The 25,711-nt window shown below is 50.5% G+C and overlaps 1 protein-coding gene and 1 long non-coding RNA gene across 5 annotated transcripts in view; one reads left to right on the forward strand and one right to left on the reverse strand.

The window, feature by feature from the left end:
• The window catches only part of Pparg (peroxisome proliferator activated receptor gamma), a 171,647-nt gene that overhangs the window by 134,147 nt on the left and 11,789 nt on the right, over nucleotides 1-25,711 (forward strand). For 3 of the 4 annotated variants that reach the window (XM_027931872.2, XM_027931871.2, XM_027931870.3), the window contains one exon: nucleotides 3,872-4,332. The exons of the other annotated variant lie outside the window; for it this stretch is intronic. In XM_027931872.2, coding sequence (XP_027787673.1) covers nucleotides 3,872-4,119 — 248 coding nt within the window. In that variant the 3' untranslated portion in view covers nucleotides 4,120-4,332. Of the gene's footprint in view, nucleotides 1-3,871; nucleotides 4,333-25,711 lie in introns of those variants that run through there. 4 annotated transcript variants of the gene reach the window in all.
• On the reverse strand, nucleotides 450-20,603 carry LOC139703030 (uncharacterized). Its single transcript, XR_011705560.1, has 3 exons — nucleotides 20,421-20,603; nucleotides 2,681-2,830; nucleotides 450-1,664 (listed from the first exon to the last, which is right to left on the reverse strand). It is a non-coding gene; the product is annotated as an uncharacterized lncRNA (long non-coding RNA).

Below are 25,711 nucleotides of genomic sequence, written 5' to 3' on the forward strand. Positions count from 1 at the left end.
TTACCCAATTCTGTGCTGCCTGGGGAGTCAGGAACCAGTAATTGACTCCAGCCTCCTGGAGTGCTAGTCAACAGGCACTCCCCCAAAGGGCCTTCTGGGCAGCCCTGGCCAGCAAAGAGGGGCCCTTGACCCTGACCTCCTGCAGACTCACCCGCAGCAAGGTGCAGCAAGGGCACCTCAGGTAGCCCTGGACTTCTGAGGAATGAAGAGGCCAAGGAGAGGACCCAGGGAGGTTCTGGGTGTCCCAAAAGACCCCTGTGGCTCACCGTGGCACCAGCTTAGCTCAGTAAAGATCTGTGTGCGTGTGTGCGTGCGTGCGTGCATGTGTGTGTGTGTGTGTGTGTGTGTGTAGAGGACAGTGGAAAGAGCAAGGCAGGATCCTTTTTGCCCTTGACCCATGTGCTTAACACCGAAGGAGGCTCTTTTTGGTTTTATTTTTATTATTTTTTTATTAACATTCCATTTGACATTGGAAGTTGAACGTATAAGCCTGTTATCACACTTTTCCAATTAGGGTTTGGAGTTGATTTCCCCAGTCGAATTATCAGGCACTGTATACCAGAGGGAATGACACACGGGAATACATCTTAAGAACTTTTGAATTAGGGATTTAGAGATCATCAATTGAATCCCATCCATTTAGCATCCAGAGGAGGAAATTGAGCCCAGCACACTTAATCAGTTTGCCCCAAGGTCACGGAGCTGGGGAGAGAAAGACCGAGGAGAAGAATATGTGGCTTTTCCCACTCTGCAGCCTTCCTGCCCTAAACCGTTCTCTCTTCACTGAGGCTGTGTCGGGGACAGTGGGACCGATCCGTAAATGATCCTATTTGTCATTGGAGAAAATATCCTTAATCTGCAGCCACATAATTCTAGCACTTCAGCCAAACATCATGCATCACATCATAAAGAGGAACTTGCCAGAGAGGGGCTGGAAAATCCAAACCAGATCCTTCCCCACTCCAGAGGGACCGGCTGCACTAACTGCACCGGGGCCAAGTGTGCAGCAGCCGGCCCCAACCTTCGCCTTTTCGGGTTTGGTTTTTTGATAAACGAGAACCTACTAGATGAATGTCACAAGGGATGACACCTGCTCACCCCAGCTGCCACCACTCAGGTGCACACACACTTTCTCACGGCCGCTGCTTTTGAAATCTTGAACATTGATGAAGGGGGTTGCGGGGTGCACACGATTCCATGGGCCAGGAGCAAAGAATTGGTTTCATTCTCAGAATCTGGGAGGTTTTTGCTGATGGATCCAGGAATAAATGCTGCAGAAATGTGTAAAGACTTGATCCCATCCATGGGGTATGCTAGAGAAGTCAGAGTGGGGGAGTCAAGGACAGGTTTTCTTCTATAGTGAAAAAATAGTAAGAAATCTTAATTTAGGAGAATATCCTGCCCTGAGACCACTGTGCGCTCCATTGTTCTCTTGCGCCTCATCACCGCGATACAAAAGGTGCCCAGAGTCTGTTTGGCTGTTCACAGACTTCTCCATTGTGTGGTGATTCTGCCTTCAGGCCTGTTCAGTAACCAGGAGAGTTATACCTTTCAATCCAGTGCATTTGGCCAGAACAGCTGTCTCCCTCATAACTTGGCCAACGTATGGGTCCTGGTGGTCAGAAGCTGTCAGGACACAGTCTCTGCCCTGGATACCTCCGGGACTACAGGGGAGAGAAATGAGAAAATCAGTACTAACAGTGCCAGGGAGTAAGGGTTAAGACTCAGATCCAAACCCTAGGTCTGCTTTTACTGTCAGGTGACAAGGTTGCTTTTTTTTTTTTTTTTTTTTTCATTTTGTTTTGTTTTTGTGGTGCTAGGGATTGAACCCAAGGGCACTGAACCACATCCCCAGCCCTTTTTATTTTTTATTTTAAGACAGGGTCTTGCTAAATTGCCCAGGCTGGCCTTGAACTTTCGATCCTCCTGCCTCAGCCTCCTGAGTAGATGAGTTTACAGGTATATGCCACCATACCCAGGAAAAGCTATATGTTTAAAAAAAGAAAAAAAAAGTTGATGAATAGTTGGCAGGTCAGATTTTTTAAATGAGAGCATTTACGGTTAAAGAGCATCACAGGTGCGTGAATATAATCTTGGAAGCTTAGGAGGCTTCAGTAGGAGCTTTGCAAATTTGAGGTCAGCCCAGGCATGTACAACTTCATCTCAGTGTAAATTACTAAAAGTTTGTCTATAAGTTCTAGAAAGCGTGAATAGAAACTATGGAAAACAAATTAAAGGCAGTGAAAGATTTATCAGCACGCTCAATGGTTCTGCAAACCAATTCCAAGAAACCACCACGGGACAGGTCATGACTATACAGAAACAGAAGGAAAATGTCTCAGCTCTGTTTATGACACTAATTAACATTAACTGCCAAAACAGGCAAAGAGTAGCTTGAAACTAACACTCTGGACCTTACAAATGTGAAAACCCTACATAAAATACTAGCAAATGAATGCAAGGGTCTAAAGAAATATCTTAATGTACTTCACTGTACCAGGTTAAGAGAAAACTTTATCTCTTTAGATATCATATCTCTTCAGATTAAAAAAAAAAAAGTTAAAGCGTTTGATAAAATTCAACCAACATGTCCAACTAAAACAAACTAAAACCTTTAAAATTCTTGGAAAACCAAGAGTACAACACATTGGCCATGATCTGTAACATATATCATACTTACTGGGAAGCCATTGTAAGCATTTCCTTCAACGTCAGGAGTGAAAGAAAAATATCCCAGCAGGTGTGGTGGTACAGCTACTCGGGAGGCTGAGACAGGAGGATCACTGCAGCCCAGGAGTTGGAGGCCAGCTTGGATAATATAGTTAGACCCCTTCTCAAAAAGAAAGAAGAAGGGAGAAAAAAAGGAATAAAGAAAGGGAGAAAGGCAGTCTCTTATTGCAACTATAATTTAATATAGTTTTAGCCAACACAATATGACAAGAAAAGGAAATGAGAAGTTTAAATGGTGGAAAAGAAGAAACAAGGCTCCCATTATTTGCAGATGTAATTACCTATCCAAAAAATTTAAATACTCTTGACTAAAAACTATTTGAACTGACAGAGTTCAGAAAATTGGAATGGATCCAGTATAACTAAAATCAATAATATTTTAAACATCTGCAGGGATGTATTAGATATGTATTGCAAATGAAGAGTCCATTCACAGTAGATTTATCCTAAAGCACTTAAGGATAAATCCAGTAAGGTCTACATGAAGAAAAACAGCAAAAGTTTAAGAGTAATTTAAGTTCATTTGAAAATTGAAATAAGAACCAAGAAGATGTTGACAAAAATTACTTGCAGTGTCCCCACTCAGAAGAAAGCTATTAAAGTTGGGGACAGGGAGGGAGTCTCTCCTTCCAAACTGTAACAGTTATTTTAAAACTATGTTTTATCACATTGAAAATGTAATATACTATATTAAGCCAAAAAGACAATGCTTTTTTTTTTTTTTTAAAACATACTTAAAGAGGGTAGATAGAATCTGTGTAAGGCCAATTCATCCAGAAAGAGCAGAACTTGGAAATGAGATTTCTGAGGAGAACCGTGTTGGCAGAAGAGGCCTCAATTTGAGGACAGAATTGTTCTGAGGTCGTGTTACATCAACCACCCAGATTTAGGCCTGGCCAGGAAAAGAATTCTCTGGAAGGGGCTCTGATGGTTTGGTTTTAATTCCATCCTCAGTTCCTGCCCACTACCTGCTTACCACCCTCCTGCCTGACTCTGTAAGAAGCCAAACAGGGCCCGGGGGTGTGTCTCAGCCCAAAACAAAACCCAATCAGGAATGGGAGCAGTCTGGAGCTGCCCAGACCTCCAGGGAGCCCAGAGCTGCTGTGACTGAGCCCCTGTGTTTTCCGTTTGTGCTCTGCAGACCGCCCAGGCTTGCTGAACGTGAAGCCCATCGAGGAGATCCAGGACAACCTGCTGCAAGCCCTGGAACTCCAGCTCAAGCTGAACCACCCCGAGGCCTCGCAGCTGTTTGCCAAGCTGCTCCAGAAAATGACAGACCTCAGACAGATCGTCACCGAGCACGTGCAGCTATTGCAAGTGATCAAGAAGACGGAAACGGACATGAGTCTGCACCCGCTCCTGCAGGAGATCTACAAGGACCTGTATTAGCCCAGAAGTCCCGCTCTGGCGACAGCTTGTCTCTTCTTCCAATTGCACTATTATTTTGAGGGGAAAATCTGACACCTAAGAAATTTACTGTGAAAAAAAAAAAAACATTTAAAAAAAAGGTTTTAGAATATGATCTATTTTATGCATATTGTTTATAAAGATACATTTACAATTTACTTTTAATATTAAAAATTATCATGTTATTGAAACTTCTGACAGTATTTGAAGACTGAGTCTGTTCTGTTTTTGTTGCCCATCCTACCCGCCTAGGCTCCCCCTACAGACCTCTTTCTATTTCCTTCCTTCCTTTCTTAGACACTTTTAAAAATGTGAAGGGGGGCCTGGGGGTGTGACTCAGTGGTAGCATGTTGGCCTAGCATGCTTGAGACCCTGGGCGGCTCAATCTAAAAAAAAAAAAAAAAAAAAAGATTTTATATATACATGTTATATAGATGTAGATACACATATATACTATATACACATATATATTATCCAAATATTGCTCAAACATTTCTTTGTTTTAACCTGGATAGGCACCATATCACTTGATTTACCAAGAATTCAGTCTTTTACTTTTTTGGGGCACCAGGGATTGAACCTAGGGGCCCTGGATCACAGAGCCACAACTCCAGCCCTTTTTGTTTTGTTATTTTGTTTCAGACAGGGAAGTTGCTTAGAAGCTTGCTAATTTGCCGAGGCTGGCCTCGAACTTGCAATCCTCCTGCCTCAGACTCCCAAGTTGCTGGGGTTACAGGCATGCCAGCTCATCCTAACATATTTTAAATCATCTCTAGATGACTTAGGACACCCGATACAATGTAAATGCTTTGTAAATAGCTGTTAGATTATATAGTTTGGGGAATAATGACAAGAAAAAAAAATCTATAGACATTCAAACAGATGCAATTTTCTACCTATGGGTTGGTTGAATCCATATGGACACAGAACCCACAGATAGTCAGAGCCGACCGTACTGCCTACTAATGGAAAACCTCATGTTCCAATTAGCCAGTGGCAGGCTTTAACTGAACGCTGAACCCTGTAAAAACCTCTGGCTAACTAACACAGACTGTTTTTTAAGATTTGGCACCTACCGAAAGAAAAAGAATTTCCAATTGAATTGAGGAGAAAAGATTAGTCTTTCCTTAAAACAGATGATACCACAAAGTAGAAATCATGTGCCAGGTAAATGGCTCAGACTCTAAAGTGCTGTAAGACTTCAGCGGAAGTCAAAAGATGAATGAAGACTGAATCATCAAGAATGAATCTGTAAAGCGGGGTGTGTTGGAGCACACCCATGATCCCAGAGACTTGGGAGGCTGAGGCAGGAGGATTGCAAGTTGGAGGCCAGCCTCAGCAACTCAGCAAGGCTCTGTGTCTAAATTAAAAAAGAAAGAAAGAAAAAGGGCTGGGGATGTGGTTCAGTGGATAAGTACCCCTGGGTTCAATCCGCAGTACCAAAAGATAATAATAATAGGAAACATCCAGATGACTGACTAAGAGTCCTCATTCTGTTGGTTCTACAGGGAACGAGTTCATCATGAGGCAGCTCTTACAAAAGACAATGTAGAAGCGACGGGGAAGGTAGAGAGTCTTGGGAGGGACCTCCGAAGAGATCCCTTGTTTACAAAGTTCTCAAACAAAAAAGCCTTTCAGCTTGCTGCCTGTTGAATCTCAGTTCCCATCCAAACCCTTTCCACATTATCGGGGCTGTGGTTGCCAGCGGAGGGGGGGAAGAGAGGCGCTCTCCGCTCTTTGGCACCGATGGATAACATTAAATAGCTTTTAACTCCTGGCAGCTTGCAAATTCCCAAGTCTCTGACATTTTCCCTGTGGCTTGGATGAGCATTTGCTAAATATTTTACAACACATTATATTCAGCCTCCAAAGCTCCTGCCCCCTCTCTCTGGCCTCCCCTCCTCTCTCCCCCCAGGATGATTCACAAGTTCATCAACACATGTATCATCGGTTATTCACAGGACTTTTCTCTGGACATAAAACACGCTTAGGGATTCGTGCTCATAAAAATAGGGGGGGAAGAAAGTAATTATGGTCAAGAGTCCAAAAAAAAAAAAAAGTTTCCAGATTCCTAAGCCTCAGCCCCAGGACCTCCTCTGTGCCCCAAGGACCACAGAGGACCCCGTGAAGGAGGGGTCTTTTCTTTACAAATCTGAATGAGGGATCTTGAAACAAGAGGTCAGCAAGAGAGGTGACATGGGGACGTGGGGCGTAGCCCCATGGGAGAACATGTCTTCGGCATCCACGAGGCACCAGAGAGAAAGAGGGAGCAGCCTCCGCTGGTATCTCACTGCAAATTCCCAATTATAGGTTTGGGGACACACAGAAACCAGAGAGATGGCCACATCAACACCATTGAAGAAGAAAAGACAAGGGCATTGCTAGGCTTACTTACAACTGAGTCCAGTGATTTATTTTTTCATGGCTTCTTTGAGGTGACCGAAGCCAGGCCCTGATGACTTGATATCTACTACAAACCTCTGTTGATAAAACAGGGGAGAAAGGGGGTTGGAAATTGGTCCCCAGGGACAGTTTACCACTGAGACACATCCCCGGTTCATTTGTAGTTTTTATTTGAAGACAGGATCTCACTATGTGGCTGAGGACCTCACTAAATTGCTGAGCCTGGCCTCGAACTTGCAATCCTCCTGTCTCAGCCTCCAGAGTCTCTGGGATGACAGGGTTGTGCCCCTGCACTCAGCAAGACTTCTGTTCTTCATAAGGCAGCCACCTCCCTGTCTTTCTCTTTTCTCACCTCCTTCTGGTTTCTGCTCTGGCTCCTGGTTATCTCTGGTTATGTCATGATCACTATTATCATCTCCACGTCCCCAATGTGGTTACAATCGGTTGCATGTGGTGGAGGCTGGCCTCCAACTTGCAATCCTCCTGCCTCAGCCTCCCAAGTCTCTTATAATGTGGTTGTACATTGTGTTCCTTCCCTTTAATGCTGATGTGAAATAGCAGGATGGCCAGGCATAGTGTATGCACCTGTAGTTCCAGCTGTTTGGTGGCGGGATGTGACATAGAAGAACCACATGAGTCCAGGAGCTCAAGGCCACTCTGGACCACATAATGAGAGCCCACTTCAAAAAATAAATAGAATCTTTGCCAGTGCAGTGGGTGCCTATAATCTCAGTGGCTTGGGAGGCTGAGAGAGGAGGATCGTGAGTTCAAAGCCAGCCTCAGCAATGGCGAGGCCCTAAGCAGCTCAGTGAGACCCTGTCTGTAAATAAAATACAGAATAGGGCTGGGGATGGTGCTTAGAGGTTGAGTGCCCCTAAGTTCAATCCCTAGTACCCAAAAAATAAAAAAAATAAATAAAGTAAAATAAAATAAATAGGGTCTTAGAGTTTGAAAGGTGTCAGGTGTCATAATCCCACCCATTCACTGAACACACGCTCAGTCAAGTCTGCCAGGGAATGAAGAGCCCTGCCCTCCAGGAGACACAGGGATGAGTCTTTACCAACTCAGCAGCAGGGACAGCTGTCTATAGAGATTTATGGATGCAGAGAGGACGTGGGGAGATGCAGGACTGTCAGAGCACAAGGGGCCAGGAGTGGAAAGTCAAAGTGGGATTGAAACAAGCTTATTCTTCATGGTGAGGCGCCATCTTGGATTGGATTTGCAGACCATTGGGATCCAGTAGATGTTGCCAAGCAGAAAGGGGATAGGATCCAATCTGAAATTTGGAAAGCTCACTTCCCCAAAAGTCAGTGCTTCCCAAGTAGAAATCCCCTCTATGATGCTTCCAACTGCTTGTCCAGCCCCTGAACAACTTCCCGAAGGCATGGATGCTCTGGGGATGATCATCAGCCCTTGGTCCTGGCTCTGCCTCTGGGTCACACACACCACGCACGTATTACTACCCCCTGAGGGTTCTGAACCACTTCTGTCCCTCTAACCCAAGTTACAATCTTTTGGCCCAGTGTTGGGCACCATTACCCCTGGTCATCCATAACTCAAAACCTGCCCACCCGACTTTTCCAGGAAGGCTCTGCGTTTGTCATGGGATTCTAGAAAATGAGACCTGGGGGTATTGCTCAGAGACAGTGACACCTATGTCTAGCAAGCTCAGGGTCCTGGTTTAGCTCGCCAGCACTGCACACGCGCACACAAATAATTTAATTAGAAAAATAAAGTCCTTTCTGTATACAGACAGTAGGTGTTCAATAAATGGCAACTGCATCTTGGTGTGGACTTCAGCGTTCTGCTGACTTGGGTTAAAATTCTAACTCCACAACGTCTGGTTCCATAGCCATATGGCTCTGGCCAATCTCTTAACCACTCCAGGCTTCGAATTGCCCTGGTGTGTAAAACAGGGTGACAGAACCCATCTTGCAGGGCTATCAGGAGGATTAAGTGTAATGACAGTTGTAAAACACTTCTGCACGGTTTTCTTGGCACATCTCAACCAGTACTGGCTGCAGAGTCTTGCTGGGGTTGTCATTATTAAGGTGTTCTTTGTGGGCTGGGGTTGTGGCTCAGTGGTAGAGCATTTGCCTAGCATGTGTGAGGCCCTGGGTTCTGTCCCTGCCATCACAAAAAAAAAAAAAAAAAAAAAATTAACTAATCAAATTTTAAAACTAAAGTACCTTTCTGTAAGAAAAGCATCCTGGGCCCTTGGCTCTTCCTGTTCCAATGTCTTTACAGAGGCTGAGGCAGGAGGATCGCAAGTTGGAGGCCAGCCTCAGCAACTTAATGAGACCCTGTCTCAAATATATAAAAGGGGCTGGGGATGTGGAGCGCCCCTGGTTTCAATCCCAATACCGCCAACAGAAAAATATCTCTGAAAAGATGTTTGCCCCAATCTACAAGTATTAGGAGAAAAAAAAATGTATGTGTTTGAAAGAACCATTGCTGTGTTCTGATTTAGAACAAATGCTCAGGATGAGGCTATGAAAATATTTTCTCCCAAAGTAGTGGCACTTTTCTCTTGTGACTTATGCTCCTAATTTTAGACTAATATTACATAGTTCAAATTTCCAGAGGGGTTATAAAGAAGAAGAAAATTGCTAATTTGAGTCTGTAGGGAGTGGGTTGGGATATTTCTATCCCCTCTGGAGTTTTGTAAATATGTTCCAGGCCAAATGTTCCCAGGAGAGTGTAATTTCTGAGATCCGTTGAGTGCCATGGACTGGTCTCAAGGAGGATCCAAGAGGTTTTCTGCAAGAGTTAGAAAATCGATACCCTGGTTGCTTTTCCACAATACTGGCAGCCACCAAGTCTGTGTGTGTCAGAGACTCCACTGACTAAGTTCTGTCACTTCCTAGGGGTGAGGCCTTGGGCAGGTACTATGTTCCTCTCTGGGGACATAGTACCTGGCCTATGGAAGTCCCTCTGCAGATTACATCTCATTCATTCACCATGAATAAGGTCTCGTCTTTCCTGTCTATAAAATGAGCATCTGCAGGGTGAAGTGGTGCACGCCTGTCATCCTGGCGGCTCAGGAGGCTGAGGCAGGAGGATCTCGAGTTCAAAGCCAGCCCCAGCAACTCAGCAACGCCCTAAGCAACTCAGTGAGACCTTGTCTCTAAATAAAAACATAAAAAGAGCTAGGGAGGTGGCTCAGTGGGTTCAATCCCCAGTACCGAAAAAATGGTGGTGAGCGGGATCATAGTGCTTGCCTGCGTGGCTGGTAGAATATCAAATAAATAAAGCCAGGCCATCCTCCCAGGGAGGCAAAGGAGCTAGCCCCAAGGTTACACAAAGGAAAGGGAGAGGCAGAACTGAGACCAGACCTCAGGTTTCCTGAACCCTGCACCATCTTCATCTCTTTCCTAGTATGCTGTACTGTCTTCGGAAAAACTATAGAGTGTCATTTGGACAGCACAGCACAAACTTTAGAACATAAGAGACTTAAGTTTGAAATTTGACGCAGCCATGTGCATGCTATGCAACCTCAGGCAAGTTAATTCCTGTCTCTGAGTCTCTAATTTATGGCAAAGATCCCAACCTCAATTTGTGTAGGGCTGTTGTGAGAACTACCTAGAGGCCCGTATATAATTAAAATTTTCTAAAAGCAAGGACTCCAACCCCACAGGATCTGCTAGGAACCTTGGTTACAAACAGGGGACATTGGTGACCAGCATCCTCAACCCCGAGAAGAAATCACCAAATTCTTCCCCGGGAAGAACTGCCCAGTGATGGCCTGGGTTCCAAGAGTGATTGGAGTGGGCTTTGGGGAATTGCTTTCTCTGAGCCTCAGTGTCCCCATCTGCACCGGCCGAGGGCTGTTTGGCCTTCCAGCGCTGAGATCCTCAGACCCTGGGGCCTCTGGGGGAGGCTGGCAGGAGACAGAGTTCTCCCTGGCTGCCCAGCAGAGTCCTGTGTCCTCTGTTGCCTGAGCTCGTGTTCTCTCTCTGAGCACCAAGGCCCAGGCCAGGCGGCAGCCAACACTCATTAAGGGCCTGGGGCTGGTCCAACCCGAGGGATGGCCGCCTCCAAGGAGAGGGGAGGGGACACCGGATGGCTGGTTGGTTCCCACCCAAAGCCGAGCTGCTGAGAGAGGGGCGTTGTGCTGAGTCAGTGAGCTGGCGGCTCCTGGCCTGGGGTCCCTGGCCGCCTGGGCCTGCCAGATGGGAAGGAGCCAGGAAGGCCTCCAAGGAGCCCCGCATGTTATCGACGGTGCTGCCGCTGCTGGGGCCACAGCGGTGGGAATCGTGCCCTGGAAAAGCTTGTCCCCAGCCAGGCCTCCCAGGGCTCCCGGGGTGGGGAACGGCTGTTGGTGAAGGAGGACATTTTTAGAAGCTGCCTCTGACTGGCCAGAGTCGAGCCAGAGCTGTCCCTCTCGTCCCCTGCTCCCCGCGCTGCCCGCTAGTGACAGTCATGATTCTCCAAATGTAAGCTCTCCTTCTTGGCTGCTTCCCGTCCCTTGGATCCCTGCACAGGGCCATCCGGGTAGTTTGGGGCTTAGGACCCCCCTCAGGGAACAAAGAGCACAGGCAAAAGGAATGGCGGGGAAGGGTGTAACCACACACAAACCTACACTCCGGAGCGACTGCCCCAGCAGAGGGTCCTGGCCCAGGTTGCAGCTGGAGGCACACAGTTGAGAGGAACCTGCCCTCTTGCTCCGCCCACCCTCCCACCAGCGTCTCCCATTGGTCAGATCTAACAAGAGGAACCCACCTTCTTGCTCCGCCCACCCTCCCACCAGCGTCTCCCATTGGTCAAATCTAACAAGAGGAACCCGCCTTCTTCCTCCGCCCACCGTCCCACCAACATCTCCCATTGGTTAAATCCAACAAGAGGACCCCAGCTTCTTGAAGAACCCACCTCCTTGCTCCGCCTACCCTCCCACCAGCATCTCCCATTGGTTAAATCCAACAAGAGGAACCCACCTCCTTGCTCCGCCTACCCTCCCACCAGCATCTCCCATTGGTTAAATCCAACAAGAGGAACCCGCCTTCTTGCTCCGCCCACCCTCCCACCAACATCTCCCGTTGGTCAAATCCAACAAGATTCCAGAGCGCGGAAGAGCCAATGGCTGCGTTTTTTGTTTCAGCTTCCTAGGGCTGGTGGGGAAGGATGGGGGTAAATCTGCAAAGAGTGCAGTGGCCCCTGGTTGACCACAAGGGCTTGATTCCAGGACACCCTCCCCACGGATGCCAAACTATGAGGATGCTCAAGATCCTTATAGAAAAATGGCGTGGTGTTTACATAGAACCTAGACATATCCTTCTCAAGTCTTTCTTCCCTCCCCTTCCCTTTTTCTTCCCTTGCTTTCTTTCTCCCTCTCTTTCTTCTTCCCTCTCTCCCTCCTCCTCCTCCTCCTCCCCCTCTCCCTGTCTCCTTCCTTTCTACTGGACATTGAACCAAAGGGTGCTTTAGTGTTGAGCCACATCTCCAGGTCTTTATATTATTTTTATATTTCATTTTTTTTGAGATCAGGTCTCACTAGGTTGCTTAGGGCCTCATAACCTTAACCTTGAGATCCTCCTGCCTCAGCCTCCTGAATCACTGAGATTACACGCATGCTCCACTGCACCTGGCCTCCCCCATATTTTAAAGCATCTCCAGTTGATTTACAACACCTCATATGATTAAAGTGCTGTGTAAATAATTGTTCTATTACAGTGTTTGGGGAATCATGACAAGGTTAAAAAAAAAAAAGTCTTAAACTGTTCAGTACAGATGTCTTTTTTTTTCCCCAAAAAAATTGATGCAACTTTGGTTTCATTCACCCATGTGGAACCCACAAATATCAAGAACTGATGGTGCATCCTTTCCTTATTTTTGAAATTATTTTTTTGAATCCAGAGGTGCTTCACCACTAACTACATCCCCGACCCTTTATTTATATTTATTTATTTTTATTTTGAGACAGGGTCTTGCTAAGTTGCTTAAGGCCTCACTGAGTTGCTGAGGCTGGCCTTGAACTTGCCATCCTCCTGCCTCAGCCTCCCAAGTTGCTGGGATTCCAGGCATACAGCACCATACATTGCTCTTTTTAAATTTTAAAATAATGTTTAAAATATCGATTCAAAGTTAAACTCTCTCATCAAGTTCCCTGTGCGCCAAAACTTTTTCCAAGAAGAAAAGGACTCTCCAGGATCAAGTGCTACATTTTCCCTGTGACTTCTAGTACCCCTAAGATAGGGTTGTGTTCCCTCACTTTGAGAAGCACAAGACCTATTGTCCTCAGGGACCAGAGTTACTTGCCCAACTTCACACAGCTAATGGTCAAACTTTGAGTCCCATGACCTTGCCCCTGGCATGGTTGGAGACAAAGGAAATCTGGCCAACATGGGGCCCGGGGGAGAGCCCAAAAAGGGGGAAAAAAGGTCACCCGTAGTCAGCCTCAGAGGGGAGAGGAGGAAAAGATCGGAGCTCTGTGTCAGCAAATGCTCAGTGACATTCTCTGTCCCCAGCTCTCCTCACACTCTGGGGACACACTGATAAGCCTGGCATGACTCATGCCACCGAGAAACTCACTCTCATGAGGAGATAACCACATAAGCTGGCGCCCCGAGCACAACAAGAACAAGGGAACAGAATGACCAAGGCAGGTGGCAGGTTTAAATTCCCAGCTCGGTTGTTTCTTGGCTGTGTCACTGTGGGCAAGCCACGTAACCTTTATTCTGAGGTCTCTCTTTTATCATTGGGCAAGCTCGTAGCTACACCTGGGAGCAAAAGAGATGGCATGGGAAAGCACTGCGTATTCCAACTCACTCAGTGTTAATTTATTGTCACCTTCTTCCTGTAACAAAGGCTGGGATAGATCTTCACGCACACCACGACCGAGGACAGCACCTCACTTGTGATCCACTTCCCCAGGCAATCAGAGCTCCCCGTCCCCTGTTACTGCACAAATCTCTGAAGGGAAGGCTTCCAAGAGGAGGTGACATTTTTGACATGGACTGGGAGGATTTGTACGATTTGTACAGGAAGAAAAGAAAGAAATACCAGGTGATGGCTCAGGTGCAAAAGCCCCATGGCATGTTGGGAATGGTGAATCTTTCAGTTCGATTGGAAGATAAGGATGTTGGAGGAGGAGAAGGAAACTGGTGGAATGGTAGAATGGAATCCAGGGAGCATCAGGACCTCCATTAATGGACATTGAACAAGGGAGAGTGGGGAGCCTGGGAAGGTTTTCAGCAGGTGTGCTAGTCAGTTTTCTTTCCCTATAATAAGATACCTGAGATAATCAACTTATAAAGAAAAAAAAAAAAGGTTAGTTAGGGCTCATGGTTTTGAGGGTTCCAGTGCAGGATTGGTTGGCTCTGTGGCTTTGGGCCTGTGGCAAGGACATCGTGGTGCTCACATCACAAGCCAGCGAGGGAGCAAAGAGAGAAGGCTGAGCTGGGACCCTACAGTTCTCTTCGGAACACATTCCCAAAGACCTAAAGGTGTTCCTTTAGGCCCCACCTCTTAAAGGCTCCACCAGCTCGTAGTAACTCCACTTGGGGAGTTTAGGGAACATTTATGGTCCAAAGTAGAGATCAGGAAAGTGGCACATCGGCTGTATTCACTGGAACGACCCCTCTGTCAGCCACTGAGTGGATTAGAAGGTGGGAAGACCACCAGGAGGCTACAAGAGGTGGCGGTGGTATGTGAGGGGAGGGTCTTGGCAGGGGGGACAGGGGGAGCAGACAACGTGGGAACAGTCTAATACCACAGGTGGGACTCACGTTTCAACTTGAGGCAGAGGACTTGTCTGGGGGAGGGGGGGACAACAAATTCTGCTGTAGCAATTCTGAGGGTGAAGTCTCGGTGGGACAACCAGGCCGGTGTATCTAGGTGGCTGTGAGGTACATAGGCACTAGAGGTGAGAGGGGCAGAGGAGAGGCAGGAGCCATAGAAGGAAGTGACAGTCTGAAGAGAGTGATGGTAATGGAGAAGACCAGCCAGCCACACGGTGGCTCACACCTGTCATCCCAGCGGCTCAGGAGGCTGAGGCAGGAGGATCGCAAGTTCATAGCCAGCCTCAGCAAAAGTGAGGCACCAAACAACTAAGTGAGAGTCTGTCCCTAAATAAAATACAAAATAAGGCTGGGATGTGGCTCAGTGGTCAAGCGCCCCTGAGTTCAATCCCCAGTATCCACCCCCCAAAAAAAGTGGGGGAGAAGACCAACAGATAATCCTCTGGCACTCCCCCTAGGGCTGTGGGTAAATCATTTTCCCACTAGGCCAATAGGCAGTTTGACTGTCTCTGTTCGCTTTCATCCCTCAACTGATTTTCTAAATACGTCTTGGGGGCCTTCTTTGTGTTGGGGGCTGTTAGAGAAGCAGGATTCCGACTCAACGGCCTTCCCTGGACGAGGATCCAAGCGAGGGTCATCTCATTTCTCCTACACAAGGAGATCCGCAGCATTGTCCTCATTTCACAAGTGGGTAAACTGAGGCCAGTCAGCGACAGAGCTGGGATTTGGAGTCAGGTCTTGCGAATTCAAGGGCGGTGACTATGCTCCACGTTGGCAGAGCCCAGGACCTCCAGGAATGGAGGGTCCGAGATCTCCAGAGATGGGTCCCCATCCCCCACGGCCACTCCCACCGGTGACTCCCCACAGGCAGACACAGGCCAGGGCTGTGCCCCGCTCGCTGACTCCTCCCTCAGGGGACTTTATTCTCTCCTGTCACTCAAAAGGAAAACTCCCCAGAGCTATCTCACCCCGTAGAGAGAGTTTTATGATCAGTAAGCCGAGGCCCAGACAGATGGCGGCGGGGTGGCTCCCCACGGAGGGCAAAGTCCTTTCACTTTTAAGTGCCTTCTGTATACAGATTCCTGCCTCGGTTCCCAGCCCAGGAAACTCCCCAGGCCTCTCCCCCTCCCTTCCCCATCCCCGGACCAGAGCCAGAGTCCAGACCTAGATTTGCTGCGGTGGAAATTCAGGCCCCTGCTCTCAATCTCTGCCCATCCTTCCTCTCCATCCCTCATTTTTTATTTCAGGCCTGAAAACTTGAAAGGCCTTGACTTTTCTCATCCAGGCAGGCCGTCACCATTTTGTTGACAGTGGATCCATCCCGTGACATCAGGGGAGGAGAAAGCGCTTTGCATTCACTAGAGATCAGAAAGGAACTGTGCTTGGAGATGCTGTCTCCGAACCTGTGTCCCCTGAGACAGGCCTCAGGGCAGGTACGGCCAAGATTCAAGTCACTGGGGGGGGGGGGTCACCCCAATTCCAGCCCCAAGGGACTCGGCTCTTGGCTGGAGGTCCCCTTGCAAACTGTCTGCCCCTGGGTTTTATGGGCCGGGTGGGCGGGTTGGGACTGTGAGTAACACCCCATCCTCTGTCACCACTACCAGCCATGCAGGAAGTCAGCAGGACCCAGGCCCCCCCACCTTAATCACCGCCACCTCCCCATGACCCGCCTCAATCAGTCTCTTTACAGTTGGGCAGAGCCCGCTGGGCCTCCTCAAACTTCCATATCTGCGCCGCCAGATCACTGATAGGGCTAATGGCGTTTGCTCTGCTCCACACCCTGGGCCCCGGCATTCCAGAAGTCACGCAATTCCCCGCTGGCCCAGGGCGGAACCGTTCCCACAGCAGCCCTGGGGCCTGGGGAGCCTCTCCACCCCACAGAGCACGCGCAGTGAGCCCTGCTTCCCAGCCACCTGGGTCACCAGCCTCAAAGCCTTTGGGCAGCTCCGGCTTGCCTCGTCCCCAGCACCTGCCACCGGTACCTCTGTCCCCTCCTGAATTCAGCATGCATCTTCTTGGGGTCTTGGGGACAGGCTCTACTATTGAGTGTTGAAGATGAGTGACACAGGCCCTGACCTCTAGCCACGTGGAGTCAGGGATTGCAATGGGGAGACCAGAGGTGCGACTGTTCAGGAGGCTGGTAGAGTGTAGAAGTCTCACTCAAATCCCTCATCCTTTCCTCCTGGGTACAGCCTGACCTGACTTCCACCTGCCAGTCCCTGTGTTTCTTAGCCTGAGGCCTTTCTCCAGTTGCATGATACTGCTCTCTGCCCTTCCATGAGGCAGATTGAAACCACCAGTCTCCATGTTCCCCCAGAACAGCCCTCAACCCAAGACTGATGGAGTATAAATACCCCAGCTCCCTGTCTCTCCAGGGAAGATGCAGGTTCTATGATGACTCCTAGAGTTTCCCTAGTGGGACCGAAAGCCATCTCTGGTGGCATAAGCTGCCTGCAAACACTTTCAGGAGGCTGACTTCCGTTGCAGGTCTCGCTTCCTCATCCTTTGACAGTAGTCCCTCACCCCCCAAGCAAGCTGCTTACACTCAGATTCTCTCTCAAGGTCTGCAAGTGGGGAGCCCAAACTAAGATACCAAGTTCACCATCACACCGTGGCCAGCCAGGACACTGGCATCACCCATTTATACAGGGAGATCACTCTGAGCACCTACTGCATACCACACCCCGGGCTCTAAAGACACTGGGGTGATTCTGTCATAGACCTTGGCTTTAAGAAATGCAGTGTCTAGTGAGGCCAGCAGACCAACGGCTAAGCCGAGACTTAGGAGTCCCACAGGACTTGTTCAGGTGGGGAATGTGTCCCAGGTAGAAGGCGTGCCAAAGTCCCAGAGGTGTAACCAAGCCTGGCACATTCTAGAGCCACTCATTCTTCCACTGGGGAAAGGACACGGGGTGCAGGTGAAAGATGAGTGAGAAATGAAGCAGAACCTCCACCCTCAAAGGCTCTTGGACACTTTTTAATTTCTTATTTTATTTATTTATTTTATTGCTGATTGATTGATTGATTGGTAACGCTATTGAACCCACAGGGTGCTTAACCACTGAGCCACATCCCCAGGCGCTTTTTATATTTTATTTAGAGACAGGCATCTCGCTGAGTTGCTGAGGGCCTCGCTAATCTTGCTGAGGCTGGCTTTGAATTCACCATCCTCCGGCCTCAGCCTCCCAGGTCGCTGGGATGGCAGGCGTGCGCCATCGCACCCACAGGCTGGAATGTTTGCACTTTTTTAAAGGAAGTCTCAAGAAAGGAGGCTGTCATGGGGAAGTGTTTCAGACCCTGGAAGAACAGTTGCTCTAGGAAAAGGTCCTTCGATTCTGGTCCTGCATCACAGGGGCTTCAGGCATGGCTATCACCAGCCTCTGGCAAAGGGTGCTGGGAGGCAGGCTCTGCGGCAATGAGTGACAAGACTTTGGAGGAAAGATTAGTCTAGAAAGCTAGGAGCACCTGGCTCCCCCTTCCATCAGACACCACAGCCCCCCCCCCTGCTGACATGACCCCTGTGGAAACCCACTGCCCTTCAGATGACCTTGCCTGCTGGGGCTCTGGGAAACTCAGGTCTGGATTATCCTTCGGGTGCTTGGGGGGACAGGTTGTTCCAACATGCCGAGGCCCATCTGAACTGAGTCACCCCAAGCCAGTCCTGTGAGCACGGAGGAAGCCTTCCGACAAGTATAATTTGACACCCCCCAAAAGTCCAGCTCAGTTAGACCCGTTCTGGTCCAGAGGCAGCCGGGTTCCCGCCCCCCTTCCCCAGGCAGCAATCTGATTGGACCAGCCTGATACACCCCCCAACCAATCACTGTGTAGGAGGGAGGCAGCGAGCCAATGAGCTTGTCCGTGGGTCACGTGCCCATCTCTGCAGGGCAGAGGCTGAAGCCTCCCCTCCACCAAGTTGGGGAGAGGATTTCTCCCAAACTCCAGGGTTGTTTCTAAAGGAAAAGGAAATTTTTTTTGGCGGGGGGGGGGGCGGGAGGAACAAGAGTTGGAAACCACTTGCAAGAAGCATGGGATGCATTCCATCCAACTGCAGCAGGACACACAGAACCATGCGAGGATCCCAGCCCACTCTGGTTGGGCGGTTTGCTAGTGGGATGATTTAGAGAGGGATGGGCAAGGTGCAGGCTAGACCCCCCCAGGGACCAAGAGTCCCCAGAACAGGGCAAAGGAGCCGGCGTTGGGAAGAGAGTGGTCTCACAGGGAGCCTGATCTTGGTCCAGGGTGGTAGATCCCAGGGGACCCCCCCCCCACTCCAAGAACTGGAACCTGAGAATAAATCCCAGGTCCCTCTCTCTTTCCCACTCTGAAGACTCCAACCAGGGCTGTGGGATCTCCTTCCAAGAGGGCGCGCTCACATGGTTCGATGGGACTGAATGGGTCCCCTAAAATTCATATGTTGAAACCCTTAGCTGCCAATGTGATTGTATTAGGAGACAGGCCCTTCAAGAAGGGAAGGAAAATTAAATGGGATCATAAAGATGAGGGCCATAACCCAAAAGGATACAGAAGAAGGTCATGTGAGGCTCAGCAAGAAGACGGCCATCTATAAGTCAAAGAGAAGACCCTCTAAGGACTCAGTCCTGCTAGCACCTTGATCTGCGACTTGCCCAGAGCCTGCAGTCAAGTGGCCCAGGGACATTGACCTGATTTCTGCCCTCCGTTTTGGGCCCAATAGCTGACACCACCCGTGATTGTTATTCCAAATTTTGGACAAGCTTGGAGACTCTTGAAAGAGCTGAGAAGGACCCAAGAGGCCCTCAGGTCTCCTGTTTGATGTGAAGAAACCCAAGTCCAAGAGAAAAAGGGGGTTATCCAAGGTCACCAGAAAACCAACACATATTCTGCACCCACTCGGGGCCAGGTCTTGGGTGGGACACTTTGTAAACCCGTCGTGCTGTGGAATCTCAGCAACCCTAATCCCTAGGACTGATAAGCCCTATTTTACAGACAAGGGAACTAAGGCTCAGAGACGGGAGGTGAGCGGTCCGAGGCCACACAGCTAAAAAATGGTAGAGGCTGAATTGGAGCACAGGTCTCTCTGTGGTAGAAAGGGGTCAAATGAGAGAGGGGACAGGGTCAGATATCTGCACCCCTCCCCTTGATGGGCTCTGGGGAACACATTCGACCCCAGCCCTGGCATAAGCTCCTCCGTGAGCGGTGCCAGGGACCCAAGGCCACGTTTAGCAATCCCCAAGCAGAGCGGGTCCACGCTGGGACAGAGCACATGAGCGTGACTCCGCGCCGAGCTCTTGGCTGCCACTTGTACTCCCATGGCAAGAAGAGCTGCCACCATGTGAGGCAATCACTGCCACCCTCGCGCGGCTCAGCATCTTAGGAGATGGCCACGGGCACTCAGGGGACCTGAGCTGTGGCGCAAAGGCTCATATGATCAGGACCATACGTTGTGCAACGGTTTGGGTCAAGGGTTTGCCAGTCAGAGGCTCCGATAAACAACGCTGGGTTCCTTGGATACCACCACAACAGGCTCGTGTTGGTGTCTGTGTCCTGGTGGCCGAGGCGAAGGGCCTCGACCCCCACACTTCTGGGATGAGTGGACGGGAGATCATCATCCCCTCTTGATAGATGAGGAAACCGAGCCCAGAGCTGGGGTACTGACACACCAAGATCACAGGGTTATGGAGTTCCCAGATCAGAACTGAAGCCCTTGGGCTGTCCCCCCGGTTATTTTTAGAGGGGTGTTGGGGGTACCAGGGATTGATCTCAGGGGCTCTCAACCACTGAGCCGCATCCCCAGCCCCATTTTGTATTTTATTGAGAGACAGGGTCTCACTCAGTTGCTCAGGGCCTCGCTTTTGCTGAGGCTGGCTTTGAACTCGCGATCCTCCTGCCTCAGCCTCCTGAGGTGCTGGGACAAACAGGCCTGTGCCACCACACCCGGCTGACACCCTCCATTCTAAAGACGCAGGAGGCCTGGCTGCCGGGTGCCCCCCCCCCCATGTTCTCTGCAGAATCCCTGTGCAATCCTGGTGTGCAGGGGTTAAACACGGGGCACAGGAGACCTGCCTCCAAGACCTAATCTGCCACTGGGCAGCTCTGTGGCTTCAGGCAAGTCCCCTGGCCTGAGAGCATCTGTTTCCTCATACCTAGCCTAGGAATGAGACTCACCGCGCCGCAGGTGTCTTGAGAGGTCAGCAAGCTGATGCCCCGCAGGGTCTGTGGGGAGCCCTCACCTCGGAGAATGCTGATGGGTTCCTTTAAAAATCATTTTTTCTTTTAGTTTTTTAATTCGCAAATAAAATCGTAGCTATGTATCACGCACGACCTGCTACTTGTAAGTACAGCTGTGTACTTTGTGCAGCAGCTAAATTGAGCTGATGGATGTGTCGATGGGGAATTTGATCCATTGGGACTGCCATCCTGAAGGGCAAGGGATTGGGGGCTCTAGGGACCAGGAACTTGAGTTCCACGTGACCATAGGATCTCTTGGAAGGGACAGCCACTGCGTTCGACAGCTTTCCGTCATTGACAAAACACCTGAGATGATCAGCTCTTAAGCAAGAAAGGTTCACCCTGGCTCAGGGTTGCAGCACACAATCCCTTGTCCCCTTCTGTCTTTGAGCCTGTGACAGAGAAAGCTGCTCACACCATGGTGGGTGGAGGACACGCCCCCAATGACCTAACTGCCTTCCGCTAGGCCCCACCCACTAAGGTTCCACTACAGACCTGGAGACCAAGCCTAAACACATGGGCCTTTGGAAAAAAGTCAACCTCCAAACTATGGCAGTCCCTGGCCTCTAAACCCATGCATCTGTCCTACATAGAGGCCAGAAAACTCCAACAGGATTTTCAAGGCCCAGTACAACTATCACCACCTCTGAGAAGCCACCTTGATGTGTTAGCTCCCATCAGCACGTGTGTCTGGGTACCCCCAGCTCCCTGGACAGAGCCATGTGGGCATCTATCAGGTTGGAAAATACTATAGTTTCTTGGCCAAGAGCAAGACAATCAGTCAAGTCCCCCCCCCCCCCCCGCGCCAATTTCTAGCTGGGTGGCCTTAGGTCACATGGCCTCTGTGGCCCTCTGTATCCTTTTCTGTAAAATGGGTATGGTGACCTCTTCCTCAGTGTTATCGGGGAACTGAAATGCTGTCTCTGCTCTGACACAAACTAGTGCCTAATCAGCAATTTTATCTCCATTATTATTTCCATTATCATGACTACTATTGTGTAAATAGTCTTGGGGGCATTTGGCTCGAAGGTAAAGAAGTTTCTAGAGCCCCAGGAGTGGGACGTAGGGCATGACCTCTACTGAGCATCTCCTGGTCAGTCTTCAGGCTCAGGGTGCTTTGCCTACACAATCACCCTCATTTAAGCCTGGCCACAGTACCCTGCAGAGAACGATCACATTCTCTTCATTTTTATAGAAGAATGAACTGAAGTTCAGAGAGGTCAAGGGTCTTGCTAAAGGCTGCCCAGCAAGGAAGAGGCAGAACTGGAACTAGATCTATCTGCAGAAGCTCACCCTCCTTCCCTCCACCAACCCTATCACCTTCATCTCCACATCCCAGAGCATAGCAGAGCAGGGACCCAATAAATGCTTGTTGAACAAAACCCGCTGCTCAGTGACCCCGGGAGAGCACCCCATGTATTTAGCTCTCAGGGCCCCAGGGCTGCAGAGCCTTCGGGGGTAGATAAGGGCACGTTTGCAAAAGTCTGATGCACACGCTCGCTCGTGTCAGGGTGGGTGAGGATTTGATGGACAGCCTTCGGGATCGGGTCCCACCCTCCCTGCCCAGCCAAACATTGCTCAATGCGTTCTCCCCAGTTCAGGATCTCTGGCCCCTCTCGGCTTCTGCTGAGCCATCTGCCTCCCCAGTGGCCGCTCTGCCTCCCATCTGTCCAGGGGCCTGGCCAGAGGGCCGTGGGAGGCAGAGATTCCCTCTAGAAAACATCTTATTTAGTTTTTCCTTACAATTCATTTTACTATAGGGGGGGAAAAAACTATAGTCAATAGAGAAGGAAATTCTCTGCTTCATGCAGGTTCATTTCAAATACTCATTTCAAAAGGAGGAAGGAGAAACTAGAAATGAGAAATTCAACTGCAGCTCGACCACTGAGATTCAAGTGCCACTAAGATCTCCCCAAGTTTTTGTCTCAGGGGGTGCGTACATTTACATGATCATTTAACCCAACTGCTGTTTAGAAACCTGCTTCATCATCTCAAATGTTTTGGTTTTTTTTCTTCTTCTTCTTTTTACGCTTGAGGGTCAACCCAGGACCTTGTGCATGCTGAGCCTGTGCTCCACCCCTGAGCCCCATCCCCAGCTCTTCAGTGGATTCTTCTACGCCTGTATAAGAGAGTAGGAAATTGCCCCATAGAACACTTGAGTATAAAAATAGATACATTTTTGCTAGGTGCAGGGGCACATGGCTATAATTCCAGTGGCTCAGGAGGCTGAGGCAGGAGGATCCAAGTTAGAGGCCAGCCTCAGCAATCCTAAGCAACTCGGTGAAAGCTTCTCTCAAAATTAAAATTAGAAAGGCTCAGTGGGTAAGAGCCCTGGGTTCAATCCTTGGTACCACCCGCCCCCCCAAAAAAAAAAAACCAGTCACCAGGCAGCTTTGCCCCCCTGGGTGTCCATGAGCACAGCCTTTTCTTTCCATCTCTGCTCCATCTGCCCCCCACCCCGACTCCCCTTTGTCCAGAGGACCCCAGCTGCACACCTCTGGGAGCACAGGCCTGGGGGAAGGGATGCCGGGCAGTTCTTCTCTGGGGCAAAAGCTGATTTAAGAAGAAACCCTTGCTGGGCTCCTCTCCGTCGTCCTCGGTTCACTTCCACCCTCATCCCCGCCCTGGGTGGCCTGACCCTCTGCTCCAAGGCTGCGGGATCAAGGATCTGAGGGTCCCTGGAGGGTGGCTGACTCAAGCCACTGCTGCCTGAGCTGGCCTGCGAGGGTGCCGTGGTGCGAATCAGGCCCCCGGAGTTCCCGTGTCGGAAACGTGATTCCCAGGGCCACCCTGTGGAGACGTGGCCCCTTTAACAGGTGTTTGGGCCAGGAGGGCCCCGCCCCCATGAAATGGTTGAGGGCAGCAGTGCAGGGCGAGTCCTGCTGCAGGGAGGACTTGGGCTCCTCCCAGTCCCTCCTCCCCTCCCTCCTCCTCCCCTCATCCTCCCCCTCCTCCCCTCCTTCCTCCCCCTCCTTGTCTCCTGCCTCCCCTCCCTACTGTTCCCCCTCCTCCTCCTCTTCCTCCTCCTCTTCCTCCTCCTCCTCTCCCTCCTCCTCCTCTCCCTCCTCCTCTCCTCCCTCCCTCCTCCCCCTCTTCCTCCTCTCCCTGCTACCCCTCTTCCTCCTCTCCCTCCTCCTCTTCATCCTCCTCTCCTCCCTCTTCCTCCCCTCCTCTCCCTCCTCCCCCTCTTCCTCCTCTCCTCCCCTCCCTCCTCCCCTCCCTCCTCCTCTCCCTCCTCCCTTTCCTCCTCTCCCTCCTCCTCCCCTCCCTCCTCCTCTCCCTCCTCCCTTTCCTCCTTTCCCTCCTCCTCCTCTTCATCCTCCTCCCCTCCCTCCTCCTCCTCTCCCTCCTCCTCTCCTCCCTCCCTCCTCCCCCTCTTCCTCCTCTCCCTGCTACCCCTCTTCCTCCTCTCCCTCCTCCTCTCCCTCCTCCTCTCCTCCCTCTTCCTCCCCTCCTCTCCCTCCTCCCCCTCTTCCTCCTCTCCTCCCCTCCCTCCTCCTCTCCCTCCTCCTCTTCTCCATCCTCCTCCACTGTTTGAAGCCAACAGCCAAACAGTGACCTTCCCAGCGTCTCCTGCTCCTCTCCTCCTCCTCCTCCTCCTGCTCCTCCTCCTCCTCCTCCTTCTCTCTGTCTCCCCCTCCCTGCGGTGCCGTCCACCACATTACACCACAGCATGAAGGCCCCCATCAGATGCAGCCCCTGGACCCTGGACTTCCCAGAACCAAAAGCCCAAATAAACTTCTGTCCCCGAGGTGGCCCCGTTTCAGGTACCCTGTCACAGCAGCACAACCCCTCCCCCCAGACACGCGGTGTGCAGCCTGCGCATGGGGCCAGCGTTCGCCCCTTGGTCCCTGGGCTAAGCCAGAGCCACCCTGTGCGGAAAGGTGTGCGGTCGGAGAGCCGAAGCCAGCAGCCACTCCAGGTCAGTGACAGGGACGTCCCCGTGGGGTGGCCCAGGTCTGGGAGTGTCTGGGCCTGGAGTCCAGGTAGGCCATGGGGCTCAGCTCTCCCACGGAAGCCAACAGCCAAAGAGTGACCTTCCCAGCGACTCCGCCCCCGCTGAGGTGTCACTAATATGAGCTGTCACAGCAGCCAGGAAAGAGGTGACAGAGGAAAGAATGGCCTCTGCCCTCCGCGTCCCTTCATATTTATCCACATGAGTGCTTAGTGACGGATTCCCTGCCTCAGCAATCCAAACGTGCAGCTACCGGTGACATGTTTTAATGTCAACGCCATCAATAGGACCTCCAGCAGAGGGGCTGCAGACCGGGGACTTCTTGGGACCCCAGAGTGCCCCTTGGCCTCTGTCCTCGCCACCTGCCCTCCACAGGAGCCAAATAAACAACGAGCCGATCCTCTCATCCCTGGGACAACTTAGCAAAGTCAGCAGGACTTCAGCCCCGACGTCTGGGGTGAAGTCACCCGCCCAAAGACAGAGATAACATACAGAGCAGGTGGCACCGTGAGAACTCATCTTCCTTCCTGGTCTCTACCCCGTCTTCGTGGAGGCCAGAGGCTTCCTAGATGGCCGAGAACCGCTGACCAGCGGAGAAGTGGGGCTCCTGACTACCCCCAAGTCACAAAGCCAGCCCCTATCACCCAGGGGGGACCCTCTGAGCAGGGGCAGGAAGGGACACTGCCTCCCCCAAACGCTGAAGAAATGTGTCTGTCCGGATCCTGTTGGGAAATTCTGGGGCAGGGGAGGAGGGAACAGCCTGGCCCCGTCCTGGGTACCTTGAGCAAGCCGGGCCGTTGCTCCATCCACCAAGCAGGGAGCCGATACCCCAGGGTGGGGGTGTTGCACCACATTCTTAGAAAGCTGCCTCCGTCCGGGCATCTCCACGTGGGGCCCGAGCTGGTTTTGTTTAATTAAAATCTTTTTCACTTCCAAGTTTCTGAGGGCCAGTGGGGAGCGGAGCAAGATGGTGAAATGATCAGGATTAGCCAACTTTCCCTAAATACTTACCCTATGCCATACATCGGGCTGTTTCTCCTTCCTGAATGCCGTCTTTGGAATCCACCCATGGACCCTCTGCAGGAGATATTCTGCTTCCCTCATTTGCCCATAAAGAAAACTCAGGTCCAGAGAGGTCAAGAAACTTGCCCACGGACACACAGCTTATAACAGTGGAGCCGCAATTTGGAATCACACTGCATGACTACAGGTCTCTGGGACTTCTTCCCATGAGTGCAAAGAACCCAGGCTTTTTTGAGGGGCAGGCAAGGGA

Source organism: Marmota flaviventris, chromosome 20 (assembly GCF_047511675.1).
Source record: "Marmota flaviventris isolate mMarFla1 chromosome 20, mMarFla1.hap1, whole genome shotgun sequence".
Taxonomy (NCBI): domain Eukaryota; kingdom Metazoa; phylum Chordata; class Mammalia; order Rodentia; family Sciuridae; genus Marmota; species Marmota flaviventris.